Below are 17,572 nucleotides of genomic sequence, written 5' to 3'. Positions count from 1 at the left end.
CATCAGTCACACGCTCACACTCCATCAGTCACACACTCACACTCGGCTATCAGTTGCACACTCACTGATTAATCACAGCCTGATTAATGCCTGTCTTAATCGGGATGGTCAGGATGACTGCATGAACACAGGGCCAGTCTGATGGTAACACCATGAGTCGAAGAGAGAGAGGGACATAGACAAGAGAGAAGAACACAGTCAAGGGAAGGAGAGGAGAGAGACGGTTGGACGGAAGGCAGAGTGAGCTGGGTAGGAGAGAGAGAGGAAGACATTGAGAGAGATGGAGAAAGTCAGAGAGGGAGGGGAGGAAGGGAGATAGGGAGGGAAAGAGGAGAGAAGGGAGAAGGAGAGAGGGGTAAAAGACAGGGAGAGATAGGCAGAGAAAGGGAGGGAGAGAGGGGGAAGGGGACTGATGTAGGGAGGGATGGAGAAAGAGCGAATGAGAGGGAAGGGGAAGGGAAAGTGAGATACAGAGAGAAGGGAGAGAGAGTGAGGAGGAAGGGATTTAGAGAGAGGGGAACGAGGTACAGGGGATGTGGAGAGAGATGGATGAAGGGAGAGTGGGTGAAGAGGGGTGAAGGGACACGGAGGGGAAGAGAGGGGAGAGGTTGAAGGGAAGGGGGAGGGAAGGAAAGGAGAGGGGATGGGGAGGGAGAGACGATAAAGGGAGAGGGGAGGAATGGAGGGAGGGGGAAGGGGCCGGGAGGAAGGGGAGAGGGAATGCACTAGGGAGTAGACAGCGAGAGGGTTCTGGATACGTTGTGACAGAAAGTGGGCTGTAACAATACGTGAGTGATACTGACAGATGTGATACACCGCCTGTGAATACAGAGACCAGGGACAATGAAACAACAATTGTTTGTCTGGCTGAATGATGTTGACGTAAAGGGGTAAAATATTCTTTTGAATGTGTTTCCTGTTGGAGAGGTATAGTTTTGCCTCACATCGGCCACGTAGTGTTATAATATTTAGTTGTTTACTTGCAAGGAAACAAAGCAGCGATAGGAAAAGGGGTTGCTTTTGTTCCCCCGTGCCTGGCACCTTTCAGCTGCTCCAGGTTATCGGCTTTCCTGTGTTTATACAACGCAGCCCGCAGCTGCTGCCGATCTTTCACGGGTTAGGCAGTCACAGCTGCGAAAACACGGCCAGTCTCGCCGCGCTCACACGCACAGCGCTCGCATTGCCCCGATGCACGGACAGAGGCCCTGCAATTACCAACTGAGAACGGTGACGAATCGAAAAGACTTACAGCCGCATTGCTGCGTGAAACAATAAACTTCGGGGTTTTAGGTGCGCTCCTTTCTCACTGCTGCCATCAGGAAGGAGGTACAGGAGCCACAAGTCCCACACCCCGAAGTTCAAGAACAGTTATTACCCCGAAACCATCAGGCTCTTGAACTTGAGGGGATAACTTCACTCACCACAACACCGTGCTGATTCCACAACCCACGGACTCACGCGACAACACATGCTCTCAATATTTATTGCTTGTTTGTCTGTCTATTTATGTATCTACTGTATCTGTCTCTCTATGTCTCATAGTCGTAGTCATACTTTATTGATCCCGGGGGAAATTGGTTAAATCTATCCACCTGTCTATCTGTCTGTCTATCTATCTATCTATCTATCTATCTATCTATCTATCTATCTGCTGTATCTGTCTCTCTATGTCTGTCTACCTGTCTATCTGTCTGTCTATCTGCCTATCTATCAGCCTACTTATCTATCTATATCTATCTATGGACAGTACAGTGCAAAAATTTTAGGCACGTAAAAATCTCTGTAAAGTGAAGATTTTTTCAAAAATAATGAAATGAAAAGTTTCTAAATATCAAAGATTTTACTATAAAGAGCAGTAAACAGTAAAAAAAACTACATCAAATCAATATTTCAAATCTCTTACTAGCTCTTTTTTCAGTTAGTCCTGACCAAGGGTCTCGGCCCGAAACATCGACTGTACCTCTTCCTAGAGATGCTGCCCGGTCTGCTGCGTTCACCAGCATTTGTGTGTGTTGCTCAAACCAATATTTGGCGTGAGCACCCTTTGTCTTTAAAACTGCATCAGTTCTCAGGTTTTGCAGTTGTGCAGTTTTATCAGAAAATCAGCTGATCGGTTGTGGAAGCATCTTGGAGAACTTGCAACAGTTCTTAGACCGTAAGACATAGGAGCAGAATTAGGCCATTCTGCCCATTGAGTCTGCTCCACCATTCCATCATGGCTGATCCCGGATCCCACTCAACCCCGCACACCTGACTTCACGCCATATTCTTTGAAACCCTGACCAGTCAGGAAACTATCAACTTTTGCTTTAAATATACCCACTGACTTGGCCTCCACTGCACTCGTGGCAGAGCATTCCACAGATTCACTACTCCCTGGCCAAAAAAAAATCCTCCTTACCTCTGTTCTAAAAGATGGCCCCTCAATTTTGAGGCCCCCTAGTTCTGGACACCCCCGCCAGAGGAAACATCCTCTCTACATCCACCCGATATAGTCCTTTCAGCATTCGGTAGGTTTCAGTGAGATCCCCCTACAATTTAAATTACAGTGAATTCAGGCCCAGAGCTGCCAAACGCTCCTCATTTGTTAACCCCTTCATTACCAGAATCATCCTCATGAACCTCCTCTGGACTCTCTTCAATGATAACACATCCTTTCTGAGATATGGGGCCCAAAACTGTTGATGATACTCCAAGTGCGGCCTGACTAGTGTCTTATAAAGGCTCAGCATTATCTCCTTGTTTTTATATTATATTCCCCTTGAAATAAATGCAAACATTGCATTTGCCTTCTTTACCACAGACTTAACTTGTGAATTAACCTTCTGGGAGTCTTGCACGTGGACTCCTAAGTCCTTCTGCACCTCTGATGTTCGAACCTTCTCCCTATTTAGATAATAGACCGCACGATTGTTCCTTTTACCAAAATCCATTATCATACATTTCCCAACACTGTATTCCATCTGCTACTTTTTTTTTGCTGGTTCTTCCTATTTGTCTAGATCTTCTGTAGACTTTGGCTGTCTCACTGGCTTCTGGGTCATCCCAGACAGCCTTAGTGATGTTGAGATCAGAGCACTGTTGAGCCTATGCCTTCTGAAACCATATAAAAAACCTAGGGTGCCGAGAATTTTTGTGCAGTACTGTTTTATTTATTTATTATTATAATTATTTTCATTTTCTTTTTATTTTCGTAGTTGCACATTTTGTTGGTCCATCTGTTGTGTGCGCTTTTTTCATTAATACTGTCGTGATACTTCCCATATATTATGAATGCTCGTAAGAAAAGGAATCTCTGGGTGGTATGTATGTACTTTGATAATGAGTTTACTTTCAGCTTTGCGAAAGTAGTGAAGGGTCACATCGCGTGTCATCTGGTGACTGGTGAGTTTTATTGGAAATCCGATGAGAAGGGGAGAGATGCAGAACAGGTGTAATTCTCTCTTGCACCGAGCCTTCCAATCCCCACAACACGGAGACCAACTCGACGGAGGGACCATCACAGTGTCAGTGCCGAAGTGAGATCAGGAAGAAATCAGACTCAAGATAGTTTAACATCATTTCCAGTACATAAGTGTAAAGGAGAATGAAATAACTGTTACTCGGGATCTGATGCAGCATTAAAAAAAAACACAATAATATAAAGAACACAATAATAATAAAACACAATAAATATAAATCCATAAGGTAGCTTATATACATAGACTTATTGTAAGCCCATAAAATGATGCCAGGCACAGGAGTTCCTGTACATAAGATCACAAGTTGTAGGAGCAGAATTAGGCCATTTGGCCCTTTGATTCAGCTCCACCATTCCATCATGGCTGTTTTATTATTCCTCTCTACCTAATTCCCCTAACTTCTCCCTGTAACATTTGATGCCCTGACTAATGAAGAACCTATCAACCTTTGCTTTAAATATGCCCAGTGACTTGGCCTCCACAGCTATCTGTGGAAATGAATTCTAGCTAAAGAAATTGCTCCTCATTTCTGTTTCAAATGGATGTCCCTCAATCTGAGGCTATGCCTTCTGGTCCTAGACTCCCAACATTCACTCTATCCCAAGGGTTCGCAGCCTGGGGTCTATGGACCCCTTGGTTAATGGCAAGGGTCCATAGCATAAAGAAGTTTGGGAACCTCTGCTGTATCCAGAGCTTTCAATATTCAAATGGCAGGAAATAATAAAGAAGTGGTGGTTGGGGATGGAGAGGAGTGGTTTGGTGGGTGAAGGTGTTGATCAGCCTTACTGCTTGGGGGAAAGTAACTCTTTGAGTCTGGTGGTCCTGGCGTGGATGCTACGTTGTCTCCTCCCTGATGAGAGTGGGACAGTCCATGAACAGAGCAATAGTTCATGCAAAATATCCCAAGGCAAAATTTTGAGGAAAAGCAGGGATAATTTTCTTTGTACACTGGCCAATATTTATCCTTCACTCAAACAAATCATCCAGCCCTTATCTCCTGGCTAGTTAGTGCACAAATTGACCACTCTGTTTACTGTATTTGGAAGTTTGGCACATCCAAAGGTCATTAGGCCATATTGGGAGGCAAGTCATAGCCATAGATTCATAGAGAACTACAGTATAGACACAGGCCATTCAGTCCATTTAGTCTCTGCTGAACTGTTATTCTGCCTAGTCCCATCCTCCCCCCATCCACGCACATATCCAAACTTCTCTTCAATGTTGAAATCAAATCCACATCCATCATTTGCACTGGCAGCTCATTCCAGAATCCCACCACCCTTTGAATGATGAAGTTCCCCCTCATAAGAGCATAAGACATAAGAGCAGAATTAGGCCATTCAGCCCATTGAGTCTGCTCTGCCATTCCATCATGGCTGATTTATTATCCCTCTCAACCCCATTTTCCTGCTTTCTTTCTGCATCATTTGATGCTCTGACTAATCAAAAACCTATCAACTTCCACTTTAAATCTACCCAATGACTTCGCAATGAATTCCACAGATTCACCACCCTCTGTCTGAAGAAATTCCTCATCGTCTCTTTTCTAAATGGATGTCCCTCTATTCTGAGGCTGTGCTCTCATGTTTCCCTTAAACTTTTCAACTTTCACCCTTAACCCATGATCTTGAGTTCCAGTCTCACCCAACCTCAATGGAAAAAGCCTGCTTGCATTTATACCCCTGATAATTTTGTATACCTCTATCAAATCTCCCCTTGTTCTCCTGGTTCTGCTCGAGATCCTGATGAGAACCTGAGGAGTCCCTAATGAAGTGCCTCGTCCTGAAGTGTTGACTGTTCATTCCCCTCCATTGATGCTGCCTGACTTTCTGAGTTCTTCAGCATTTTATGTGTGTCATTCTGCTTGAGAACCTGTTTGATGTTTGCCTACATCTGGAAAACTACTAGACAGCAAAGGTTGTAGGACCTGTTTAATTTATTTACCACTATATATAGCTGGGGGTGGTAGTAGGGACAAGCTCCCACTGTCTATTAAATGCTCCCAAAGGCATGAGTCTCAAATAGCCTCTGATAACCAAATCCTGCTCTAGGCCTTCACGTGTGGCTTAGCTACTAAGCCCAGCGGAACTCTCCTGACAGGAGAAGGGGAAAAGGTGGGTCACTGGCGCCTTCTAACCTGTTGATTTGGACAAAAGGGGCTCATCAGCCGTGGCTGGCAGCTCTTCTAGGAGAAGGAAAACTCTGATTTCAAACCTCTGCTTCCTTGTGGCTAGGTGAAGGCTCCCGGAGTAAACCCCGAGGAATAACCCAGAGCTGGAGTCCCTAAGACAGCCCTACAATGAGTTCAACGCTAACTGCTGCGATGCTGCTGGTGCCAAGTTGTACTGGTCTTTGCCGTTCATTTGGATTCATCAGCTGTGCGGAGAGGGGGAGCCCGCTGCCTCGGCAACAGCTTGCTCTCAATATTGTACCAGCTTGCTTATCATGTAGATAGCTAGGATGCAGCTGATGACCAACGGAGGACCTCCAAGCAGGCTTTCCCCACTGAGGTTGGGTGAGACTATAACCAAAGGTCATGGGTTATGGGTGAAAGGTGAAAAGTTTAAGAGGAACAGGATTGGTTCCCTGAGAGGACGTTATGAGTGTGCCATCTGAATTAGTGGATATGGGTTCATTTTCCATTGGGAACCTCTGGTCTAAAAGAAAGGAATCTGCTGAGCACAACGGATTCTGCAGATGCTGAAAGTCCAGAGTAACACAGACAAAACGCTGGCGGAACTCAGCAGGTCAGGCAGCATCTATGGAAGTGATTAAGCAGTCGATGTTTCAGGCTGAAAATGAAGAGGGAAGAAGCCAGAATCTTGAAAATGTGTTTATTGTCATGTGTAGTAAGAGGCAGTGAAAAGCTTGTCTTGCATACTTCTCATGCAGATCAGATCATGACACAGTGCACTGAGGTAGAACACTGAAAAGCATTATCAGAATGTGGCATAAAGTGTAAACTCTCGAGCAAGCACAGTGCAGGCAAACAATAAGGTGCAGGGGTCACAACGATGTCAATCGCGAGGTCAATAGTCCATCTGATCATACAGCGGGACTGTTCAATAGACCCATAACAGTAGGATAGAAGATGAACAGGTATGAAGATGGAAACAGTATGTGTTTTCAGGCTTTTGTATCTTCTGCCGATTGGGGTGCGGGTGGGGGAAGAGAAAATCTTAATGAAGTGATTTAGATTAAAATGAGTGATCAGAAATCTCAGAGAGTGGTTTCATGTACTCACAGAGTACAGGAAAACAGGCTATTCCGCCCACTACATCTATGCAAGCCTAGAGGTGTCCATACATTTGAATCTCACCTTCCATCACCTGGTCCGTAACTTTCTGAGCCAATGTGATCAAAACTCAAAAACTTGTCTTTCACTCATTAGAGATGAACTGGGAAAGGATGAAAGGGGTCCAAGTGTTTAAGGTGTTTGCTATTGGGAAAAGTCAGATATATTCCTGATGAATATATTAGCGCCCAGAAGCAGAAATGCAAAAGGCAGATCATCGTTTTTGCCTCATCATCATCATGGGAGCATTCTAACAGGTTGGATCACTGCCTGGTATGGAGCAGCCACTACACAGCCTCGGGAAAAGTGGCGGAAAGCTGTAAACTCAGCCAGCTCTGTCAGGGTCACTAGCCTCCTCTGCATCACGGACCTCTTCGAAAGGCAATGCCTCAAAAAGGCGGCATCCGTCATTAAGGACCCGCCTCACCCGGACACGCCCTCTTCTCACTGATGGCACCATGTTGGAGGTACAGGAGCCTGAAGACACACACTCGGTGATTTAGGAAAAGCTTCTTCCCCTCCACCAACAGACAATGAACCAACCCACGTACACCACCTCACCGTCTTTCTGCTCACATTTTGCACGACTTATTCAATTACTCAATCTCACGGGTTTGGTAGGACTGGAGTGGGTATTCCCTAGACTTACACAGCCAAGGAAAGCATGGGGTGGGGGGGGTATGTTTATTGAACTGTATTGCTGCCACAAAACAACAAATTTGACAACATAAGCCAATGATATTAAACCTGATTCTGGTTCTGACCATCAAGTGCAAGTTGGTAGGGTGTTTATGAAGGTGTTGGTCTTCATTAGTTGGGGGAGATTGAGTTAAAGAGCTGCAAGGACCCTGGTCAGACCCCACTTGGAGTACTGTGCTCAGTTTTGGTCGCCTCACTACAGGAAGGATGTGGAAACTATCGAAAGGGTGCAGAGATTTACAAGGATGTTGCCTGGATTGGGGAGCATGCCTTATGAGAATAGGTTGACTGAACTCGGCCCTTTCTCCTTGGAGCGACGGAGGATGAGCGGTGACCTGATAGAGGTGTATAAGATGATGAGAGGCATTGATCATGTGGATAGTCAGAGGCTTTTTCCTAGGGCTGAAATGGCTAACATGAGAGGGCATAGTTTTAAGGTGCTTGGAAGTAGGTACAGAGGAGATGTCAAGGGTAAGTTGTTTTTTTTTACGCAGAGAGTGGTGAGTGCATGGAATGGGCTGCTGGTGATGGTGGTGGAGGCAGATACAGTAGGTTCTTTAAAGAGACTGCTGGACAGGTACATGGAGCTTAGGAAAATAGAGGGCTTTGGGTAGCCCTAGGTAATTTCTATAGTAAGTGCATGTTTGGCACAGCATTGTGGGCTGAAGGGCCTGGATTGTGCTGTAGGTTTTCTTTGTCTCCATGTAATATTGTAGTTCTATAAAACCCTGATCAGGTTACATTTGGAATATTGTGTTCATTTTTGGTCATCTCATTATAGAAGCCTCAGAGAGGTTGCAGTGGTGATTTACCAGGATGCTGCCTTGATGAGAGGCAGTGGAGGTTTGAGATTGATGTGTACAGGATGATAAGGGGCATAAATTGAGTGGACAGCCAGAGACTAACATTAGGGGGCATAATTTTAAGGTGATTGGAGGAAAGTATAGGGGGAGATGTCAGAAGTAGTTTTTGTTTTAAATCACAGAGAGTGGAGAGTGTGTGGCAAGCCGTGACAGGAATGGTGGTAGAGGCAGATACATTGGAATACTTAAGAGACTCATAAATAAGCACATGGCTGATAGAAAAATGGAAGGTTGGATTGATCTCAGAGTAGTTTAAAAGGTTGGCTGAAGGGCCTGTTTTGTGTTGTACTGTTCTATTTTCTATCCCTTGGAGGGCAAAGGAAACGTTTCAAAGATAACAACAAAATCAGCCTGAAGACATTCAAGGTTACAGCTAAGAACTGGGAAGAGATTGCACTCAATAGATACAGTCGGAGGAAATCTGTTCAAGAGGGAGCTGTGCCATGTGAGAATATCCTCCGCTGTGCTGCACGGAACACACAGCACCTGCGAAAAGAGACATTAAGCAACCAAAAGACTCAACCACTAACCACATTCACCACTTCCACCTGCCCACACGGTACCAGAATAGGTGGATCCCGGATCAGCCTCTACAGCCACCAGAGACCCAGCAACAGACAAACCCTTAGGGAAACGTCCCCCTCAACTCAAATGATCACACTATTACTTCTTTCCATTTGGGATACCTTTTTGCCTGCATTGGTAGAAACCCCAGGTGAAATGAGACTTCCATTGGTCAATCATGGATGTTGCGTGCTAGCTATGGAGAATGAGGGGGGATGAAGGGGGGGACCTCATAGAGACATTCTGAATGTTAAAAGGTCTGAACAGATTAGATATGGCAAACAACAGGAATTCTGCAGATGCTGGAAATTCAAGCAACATACATCAAAGTTGCTGGTGAACGCAGCAGGCCAAGCAGCATCTATAGGAAGAGGCGCAGTCGACGTTTCAGGCCAAGACCCTACGTCAGGACTAACTGAAGGAACTCTTCCCTTCGTCAGTTAGTCCTGACGAAGGGTCTCGGCCTGAAACGTCGACTGCGCCTCTTCCTATAGATGCTGCTTGGTCTGCTGCGTTCACCAGCAACTTTGATGTATGTTGCTTAGATATGGCAAAGTTTTTTCCCATGGTAGGGGATTCTAGGACAAGAGGACACAATTTCAGGATTGAAGGACGTCCATTTGGAACAGAGAGGCAGAGAAATTACTTTAGTCAGAGGGTGGTAAATCTGTGGAATTTGTTGCCATGAGCTGCTGTGGAGGCAAAGTCATTGGGTGCAGTTAAGGGGAGATAGATAGGTTCTTGATTAGACAGGGTATTAAAGGGTATGGGGAGAAGGCAGGGCAGTGGGGATGACTGGAAGAATTGGATGAGCTCATGATTGAATGGTGGAGCACACTCGATGGGCTGAATGGCCTACTTCTGCTCCGATCTTATAGCCTTATAGTCTATCAACCATGGATGTTGTGTGCCAGGGTAGTACGATATAGAGAGCGAGCTGTGCCCACGTAGCAGGCTCCCACTCTCCATTCAGCTGATGAGTTCAAGGGAACGGCAGAGACCGATACAGTTTGGCACCAGCAGCATCGCAGGAGTTGCCAATTGGCATTGAACTCAATGCAAGACTTCCTTAGGGACTCCAGCTCCGGATTTTTCCCTGGGTTTACTCCCAAAGACTTCCCCATCATTGAATAATACCATAAGGCAGCATAGGTTTGAGATCAGAGTTTTCCTTCTCCTCGATGAGCTGCCAACCATGCCTGACGAGCCTCATTTGCTGAAGCAACTGGTTTTAAGGTGCCAGTAACTCACCTTTGCCCCTTCTGCTGTCAGTAGAAATGGTTCTGCCAGGCTTAGTACTTAAACCACACACGAAAGCCAGGAGCTGGACTTGGTTGTCAGAGGCTATTTGAGACGTACATGATTGGGAGCTTTTAATAGATAACGGGAGCTTATCCCCATTACCACCTCCGGCTATAATAACCTTAGGAAATCCTACATATGACGGAATTAAGCAGGAATCCTAGCTCAGCAGATAAGAGGAGAAACAAGGAATTCGGATTTAAGCAGCAACTTTTACAACCTACAAACAATAGAGTACATTGTCAGTGTACTGACTGCTGGAATGTACAGTAGCCAGTTGTATCCGGGGACCTCCCGCAAACTGGAGTGAGAGAGATAGTCAATGACCTGACTGTGGGATCGGGATTGACCCAGGTCATGGGGAAAATTCACCTGCTTTGACTCAAACCGTGGAAATTCTCAGCCTGACAGGCAGTAGGAAAACAGAAGCTCTTGTGGTGTAACACTCACTCAGCGGGAAGGGTCATCTGGTTCAGAGCACAGATCTCTGCAGTGGGTCAGGAAGCCACAATCCCCAGCCTCAGTAATGCGAGCGACTCTCACTGAAGCTGCACACTCAAAATTTTAGCAACATCTTCTTCCTCCCTCACCCCCAAACCCCACCGCCGGATTTCTGAACAGTCCACGTACACTACCTCAAAATTTTGCTCTCTTTTTTGCACAAATTGCTTATTTTTTATATATTTTAATGTAACTTATGGTATGTTTTTATATATTGCACTGCTCTGCTACTGCAAAACAACACATTTCACAGCCTATGCCCTGTGGTCTCTTTATCAGATTCACCTTTACACCTGCTCGTTAATGCAAATATCTAATCAGCCAATCATGTGGCAGCAACTCAATTCACAAAAGCATGAAGGTATGGTCAAGGGGTTCAGTTATTGTTCAGACCAAAGATCAGAATGGGGAAGAAATGTGATCTAAGTGACTTTGTCCGTGGAATGATTGTTGGTGCCAGATGGGGTGGTTTGAGTATCTCAGAAGCTGCTGATCTCCTGGGATTTTCATGCACAACAGTCTCGAGTGTTCACAGAGAATGGTGCGAAAAGCAAAAAGAAAATATCCAGTGAGCAGTGGTTCTGTGGGCAAAAGTGTCCTGTTAATGAGAGAGGTCAGAGGAGAATGGCCAGACTGGTTCAAGCTGACGGTAACTCAAATAACCACACGTTACAACAGTGGCGCGCAGAAGAGCATCTCTGAACGCACGACACATCGCACCTTAAAGTCGGTGGGCTACACAGCAGAAAAGCACAAACATACACTTGCTGGCCTCTTTATTAGGTATAGGAGGTAGCTAATAAAGTGACCGCTGAGTGGTTGTCATGAGTATTGTTCCTTTGCAGCAGCAGTACTGTTGCAATACGTAACAAAATTACTGTAAGTCACCACAAGAAATATAAAAAAAGTGTAAAAAATAGTTGACTGTTGAAGTTTAGTGTTGGATAAAGACAGAATACGTACGTAAATATCTGACTGTGCTAATGAAAGGAACAGAGGGTTAACAAGACACTCAGGAGTCAACGTTACCTGGGATTCTGAGGATATCGGATAACGTCTTGCAGTGGTAGGCTTCAGCTGATCGATAGCATTCTGTCCACAGTCCCCGTAGTTTAATGCTTTGGAATTGTTGGCAAGCACTTGCTTGCATGGAGCAAGTTTGAACCCACTCTTTGCTGCCGGTGGCGATCAGGAGGCTAATCCAACCCAGCGTGCTGCAAATGAAGCCCATGACATGCAGGCACACAGAACTCATCCCGTCTTCAACCACTTGACCAGGTTAGTAGCGATTAAACAGCTTGGATTTTCTCTTCTCACAGCCTCTTTGCAAGATCACTCAGATAAACAAGGAGCTTCCACAGTTCAACGTCCGCTCGTGTATTTCCAGGGAAAAAAACACTTTCTTTCTGCTCACTGCTGGAGTACAGCTCTTTCAGTGGTCTGTTCAAAGAAAGTGAGGCTGTATCCAGCAAAAACTCTGAGAAGTTCTGGTCTGAAATTTCAACCAACCAATCAGGGCTACAGGAGGGGCCAGAAGCAACTTTCCCATTCTACCAGTGGGGATTTAAGTGAGTCTGGGCATGTTTTCCTCTTTGAAATTGTTTCTAGTTATATATAAAAAAAGGTTGCTAACTGGAAGTATAGTCTGTGCCTAATATATTTTGCTGTTGCTGGTTTGAACTGTAAGAAAGTAACTCTAGCTAAATAACCCCTTTCACAACCTGGAAACATTGAACAAGACGAAGAAGTGTAAGACCATAAGACACAGGAGCACAGTTAAACCAGTCGGCCCATCGAGTCGGTTCCTCCATTCCATCATGGCTGATTTATTATGCCTCTCAACCCTATTCGAAGGGCCGAATGGCCTACGCCTGCACCTATTGTCTATTGTCTATTCTGCTGCCTTCCTCCTGTAACTTTTGTTGTTCTGACTAATCAAGAATCTATCAATATCTGCATTTAATATACCCAATGACTGGCCTCTGTAGCCGTTTGTAGTAATGAATTCCACAGATTCACCATTCTCTGGGTAAAGAAATTCCTCTTCATCTCTGTTCTAAAGGGGCATCTCTCTATTCTGAGGCTGTGCCCTCTGGTTCTCGTCTCACCCAGTAAAGGAAGCATCCCCTCCACATCCACACTCGACACTTGTGGGCTTTCCCCAGCACAATCCTTACTGATTTGATGATGTAAAACAATGTATACTTCGATGTACACGTGACAAATAAAGCCATTCTTTATGTGGCTTAACATCACGAGCACCTCCTCTGTTTCAGTGTGGGTTACAGACCAGTATGTCATGTCTGGTGTAACTACACCACAGCCGGTACCCTGTGGAGTCCCACACACAACGGAGTGATACAAACCAGAGCACAAAGCTTAGTGATGGTGGTTTAATGAGAAGTATCTGCCAGGAATACCGGACTCTGAGAAACCTCCTCTGCTTTTACTGACAGAGTAATATCACATCTTTCACATCCTTTCACGAGGCCAAAGTCCAATCTGAGAGGTGAGCATCCAGATCCTGCAATGTTGGGTCTTATTCTCACCTCTGAATCACAATGATATTCAATTGGTATCCCATTGCCAAACCTATATGTATAAGTTCGGCTGTGATCCTATTCTTCAAATCTATTGTCCTTAGACGTCAGCAAACTCCACAGCAGCCCTAACCCCAATGTTAATGATTCCCTGGTACATGGGAGACAAGTCTGTGTCCTCCCAGCATACTGAGTAACACAGAGACCAGTATTCCACTTACTTTTTGCCTGCTGAGGGATCCAAGTGCACTCTTACAATTCCTCTTAAATTCCCGACTTTTCTGACTACGTTCCAGAGCCTTGAGGTAATGTTGCAGCGCTATAAAACTCTGGTTAGACCGCACTTGGAGTACTATGTTCAGTTCTGGTCGACTCATTACAGGAAGGTTGCAAAAGCTTTAGAGAGGGTGCGGAAGAGATTTACCGGGATGCTGCCTGGATTAGGGAGTATGTCTTGTGAGGGAAGAGTGCGCAGGCTAGGGCTTTTCCCTTTGGAGATGAAGGGGAATGAGAGGTGACTTGATAGATGCGGTCGTACAAGATAATGAGGCATAGACCGAGTGGAGGGCCAGTGACCTTTTTTCCAGGGTGGAAGTGGCTAATACAGGGGGGATATAATTTTAAAGTCATGGTAGGAAAGTACAGGGGAGACGTCAGAGATAGGATTTTTTGGCTAGAGTGGTGGGTGCATGGAACGTGCTGCTAGGGGTGGCGTTACAGGCAGATACATTAGGGATACTTAAGAAACTCATAGATAGGTACATGACTGTGAGAAAAAGGGTTGTGTGGGAGAAAAGAGTTATATTGATCTTAGACTAGGCACAGTATCGAGGGCTGATAGTGATTGTTTTACTTCTTAACTCCATGATGTGGTGTTATGCTCTATGTTCTATGATGTATTCTTGTCGAATTAGGATTTGATATCACATTAAAACTCCCTATAAATCCCGCAGTATTTCACTGTGATTGGTCTAATCTCCGTCTCTTGCCATGTACAGGGCAACTTCAAGTGGACAGCTAACAATCTCACTGACGTGAACTAATGTGGGGGCTCTCGTCTTGTTCCGGGGGGCTCCTGAGGGTGGATGTGCCTGGGCTGTCACTTGAGTTGTTTCTCTGAGGATTGTCATCTTGACGTGGTGCGGAGGGATCCGACCAAAGCCTCAATGGCGGAGCTGGCGGGAGGTGACGACACACCGCCGCGGCAGTGAAGGCGGAGGAAGGCTGCAGCACAGAAGGGTCCCCAGTCATCCTGCACTCCACGCCACTGGACCCTGACCCCGATCTGTCTGGCAACACGTGGTTGCGGCCTGTGCTTAGCATCCCCACGTCAAACAAAGTCACTCACAGGCGTCTTCGAGTAAGGGAGGACGTCATACTCGAGTAATTGCACTACTACTTAACTCCAAGATGGTGGCCCAGTCCTGAACCTGGTCCCGAGGCTCCTGAGGCTCCTGTACCCTCCTCCTGACGACAGCAGCAAGAAAAGAGCATGGCCTGGCTGGCAAGGGTCCTGGATGATGGACACTGCTTTCTTGTGACACCGCTCTGCGTAGACGTGCTCAATGGTGGGGAGGGCTTTACCCGTGATGGACTGGGCTGTATCCATCACTTTTGGTAGGATCTTCCGTTCAAGGGACAGACTTTATTTGTCAGCTGGCATCCAGTTAGTGGACCCAATGGACTCTGAGATTACACTCACCGAAATTCAGAAGAATGAGGGGCACCTTACAGAAACATTAAATGAGCATAGCAGTTAGCACAACGCCTCCCAGCTCCAGCAATCACTGATCAAGGTTCGATTCCCACTGCTGTCTGTAAGTAGTTTGTACTTTCTCTCCATGATCCTGTGGCTTTCCTCCGGTTTCCACCCACATTCCAAAGGTGTACGGGTTAGGGTTAGTGTGTAGTGGGTATGCTATGTTGTCACTTGAAGCATAGTAATATTGTGGGCTACCCAGCACAAACATTGCTGGATTGATTTGATTTTTGACGGAAACAATTCCTTTCAGTGTATTTATTGATGTACATGTGATAAATAAAGGTAATACAAAACTTTTAAAGCAAAAATGAAAATCATGAAAGGGATCTGTATTCAGTGGCAGAGAAGTTGTTTCCACTGGTGGGTCAGACTAGAACTCGGAGTGGTCGTCTCAAGCTTCAGGAGAGTAAATTTAGGATGGCGATGAGGAGAAACTCTTTGACCAGAGAGCAGCGAATCTGTGGAATTCTTTACCCTGGGAAGCATTAGAGGCTACTTCATTAAATATAGTTAAGGCAGGGTTAGATTTTTTTGCAAAGCAGTGGAAAAGACAGGTAAGTGAAGCTGAGTCCATTGTTAGATCAGCCATCATCTCATTGAATTGTGGAACAGGGTCGACAGGCCGGATGCCGACTCCTGTTCCTAGGAGTTCCGGGAACGTTGGGCTCCGCGGGGGTGGGGGTTGGTGCCATCATTGACAGAGTTGGAAGCATTTTAGTTTAATGTCGATTGTCTATTAGTAGTGTAGTAATTGTGTTAGTCACTGGTCTGTATATATTGTAGTACTGAATTTGTAATAAAGATATTTTGTTAAAAAAAAGTTCTTATGTTCGTTCCACTTTGTAATAAAAATAAATTCTCAGAAGGTTTCTGGCGCCCTCTAGTGCTTTATTGCTGCACTTCAACTTAGACTGCACGTTGTAAGATGAAGTTTTACCATGAAAGGGTGGGGGGGGGGGGCAAGGAACTGATGCATGTAAGAGTGTGTGTGCGTGTGTGTCGAAAAGAGCTCAGTAAACGCACTCCGTACACATGCACAACACACAAACACAATCACACACACACACGCACACACAATCACACACTCGCAGGCACACTCTCTCTCTCTCTCACACACACACACACACACACGCACACACAATCACACACTCGCAGGCACACACTCTCTCTCTCACACACACACACACACACACGCACACACAATCACACACACACACGCACACACACTCGCAGGCACACACTCTCTCTCTCTCACACACACACACACAATCACACACACACACACACACACACAATCACACACTCGCAGGCACACACTCTCTCTCTCTCACACACACACACACACACAAACATTGCCTTATCATTCTGCTGTCATTGCGCTGATTGTGTGCACTTTCAATGGATTCGCTTTATGTTGCCTTTCCCGCCATACACAGTGGAATATTTCATTTCTTTTGTAAGGGGAACGTGTAAATGTGTATTGTTGTCTGTATTTAAAAACGCAAACACGAGGAAATCTGCAGATGCTGGAAATTCAAGCAACACACACAAAAAATGCTGGTGAACGCAGCAGGCCAGGCAGCATCTATAGGAAGAGGTACAGTCGACGTTTCAGGCCGAGACCCTTCGTCAGGACTAGGGTAGGAGGTAGAAATGGGAAGTGCGAGGTGTGGGAACTACAAGGTTGGCAGCAGTGGATGGGAGATCCCCTGAGTTGATAAAGTCGGTGATGGTGTGGGAGACAATGGCCTGGTGATTCTTAGAGCAGTCATGATCGAGGGGTAAATAAGAGGAGATATCCGTGAGTTGTCGCTGTGCCCCAGGAGGGTAGAGGTCAGTCCGCCAGACTACAACAGCACCCGCCCCCCCCTTATCGGCAGGTTGGTAGGAGGTAGAAATGGGAAGTGCGGGGTGTGGGAATCCTAGTCCTGATGAGGGTGTTGCAAGGACGTGGCGGTGGAACGAACCCTTGTGCTGAACACGGGCGTGGAGGCCGAGCCGGCAGGCGTTACGGTCATGGCGAGCGTGGAATTGGTGTCCAAGAGAGTCTTTACCTGGACTCTTGGTTTTAGTAGAGAATTCAGCAACGATGCTAGACTTAGAACTGATAGTACTAAGATCCATGGAACAAGGTTACTCATGCACGAGTTGACCAATGAACTGGCAGCTCCCTGTTGTGATCACAGGGTCTTTATCCTGCAGTTTCTGATGGGAAGCAGGTGTGTGTAGTTAGTGGAACCTGGGAATGATTGGAAATTAAATGAGGTGATTGAGGCCCAACTGCTGAGATAAAAGGCAAGATGGGGGGCTGGGATTGCCAGAATGAAAGGGGGACCATGACAGAAGGGTCTTGGCCTGAAATGTCAACCGTACCTCTTCCTATAGATGCTGCCTGGCCTGCTGCGTTCACCAGCAATTTTTATGTGTGTTGTTGTCTGTATACTGTATGTGAGGTAGATATTTCTGTTTCTTCTGAAATGTGATTGTAACCACATTGTGGGGTGCATCATATTCTAATCGATGTGTGCTCTCAAGCTAACTTTGAGGGTGACTGAAGATGGTATGTCCTGGTGCCAGGAAAACAG

The 17,572-nt window shown here is 45.8% G+C and overlaps 1 protein-coding gene across 3 annotated transcripts in view; it reads right to left on the bottom strand.

Moving 5' to 3' along the window:
• LOC134344693 (claudin-11-like) overlaps nucleotides 1–12,113 on the bottom strand; it is a 28,427-nt gene extending 16,314 nt beyond the window's left edge. The window contains exon 1 of one of the 3 annotated variants that reach the window (XM_063044776.1): nucleotides 11,715–12,113. In XM_063044776.1, the coding sequence (XP_062900846.1) occupies nucleotides 11,715–11,940 (226 nt within the window). In that variant the 5' untranslated portion in view covers nucleotides 11,941–12,113. Of the gene's footprint in view, nucleotides 1–1,421; nucleotides 1,444–11,714 lie in introns of those variants that run through there. The other 2 variants (XM_063044777.1, XM_063044778.1) reach the window with 2 other exon arrangements.
• Between the last annotated feature and the right edge of the window lie 5,459 nt (nucleotides 12,114–17,572).

The sequence above is a fragment of the Mobula hypostoma genome, chromosome 4 (genome assembly GCF_963921235.1).
Source record: "Mobula hypostoma chromosome 4, sMobHyp1.1, whole genome shotgun sequence".
NCBI classification, from domain to species: domain Eukaryota; kingdom Metazoa; phylum Chordata; class Chondrichthyes; order Myliobatiformes; family Myliobatidae; genus Mobula; species Mobula hypostoma.
Note: the sequence above shows the minus strand (reverse complement) of the source record. Positions and strands in the feature narration are given on the sequence as shown.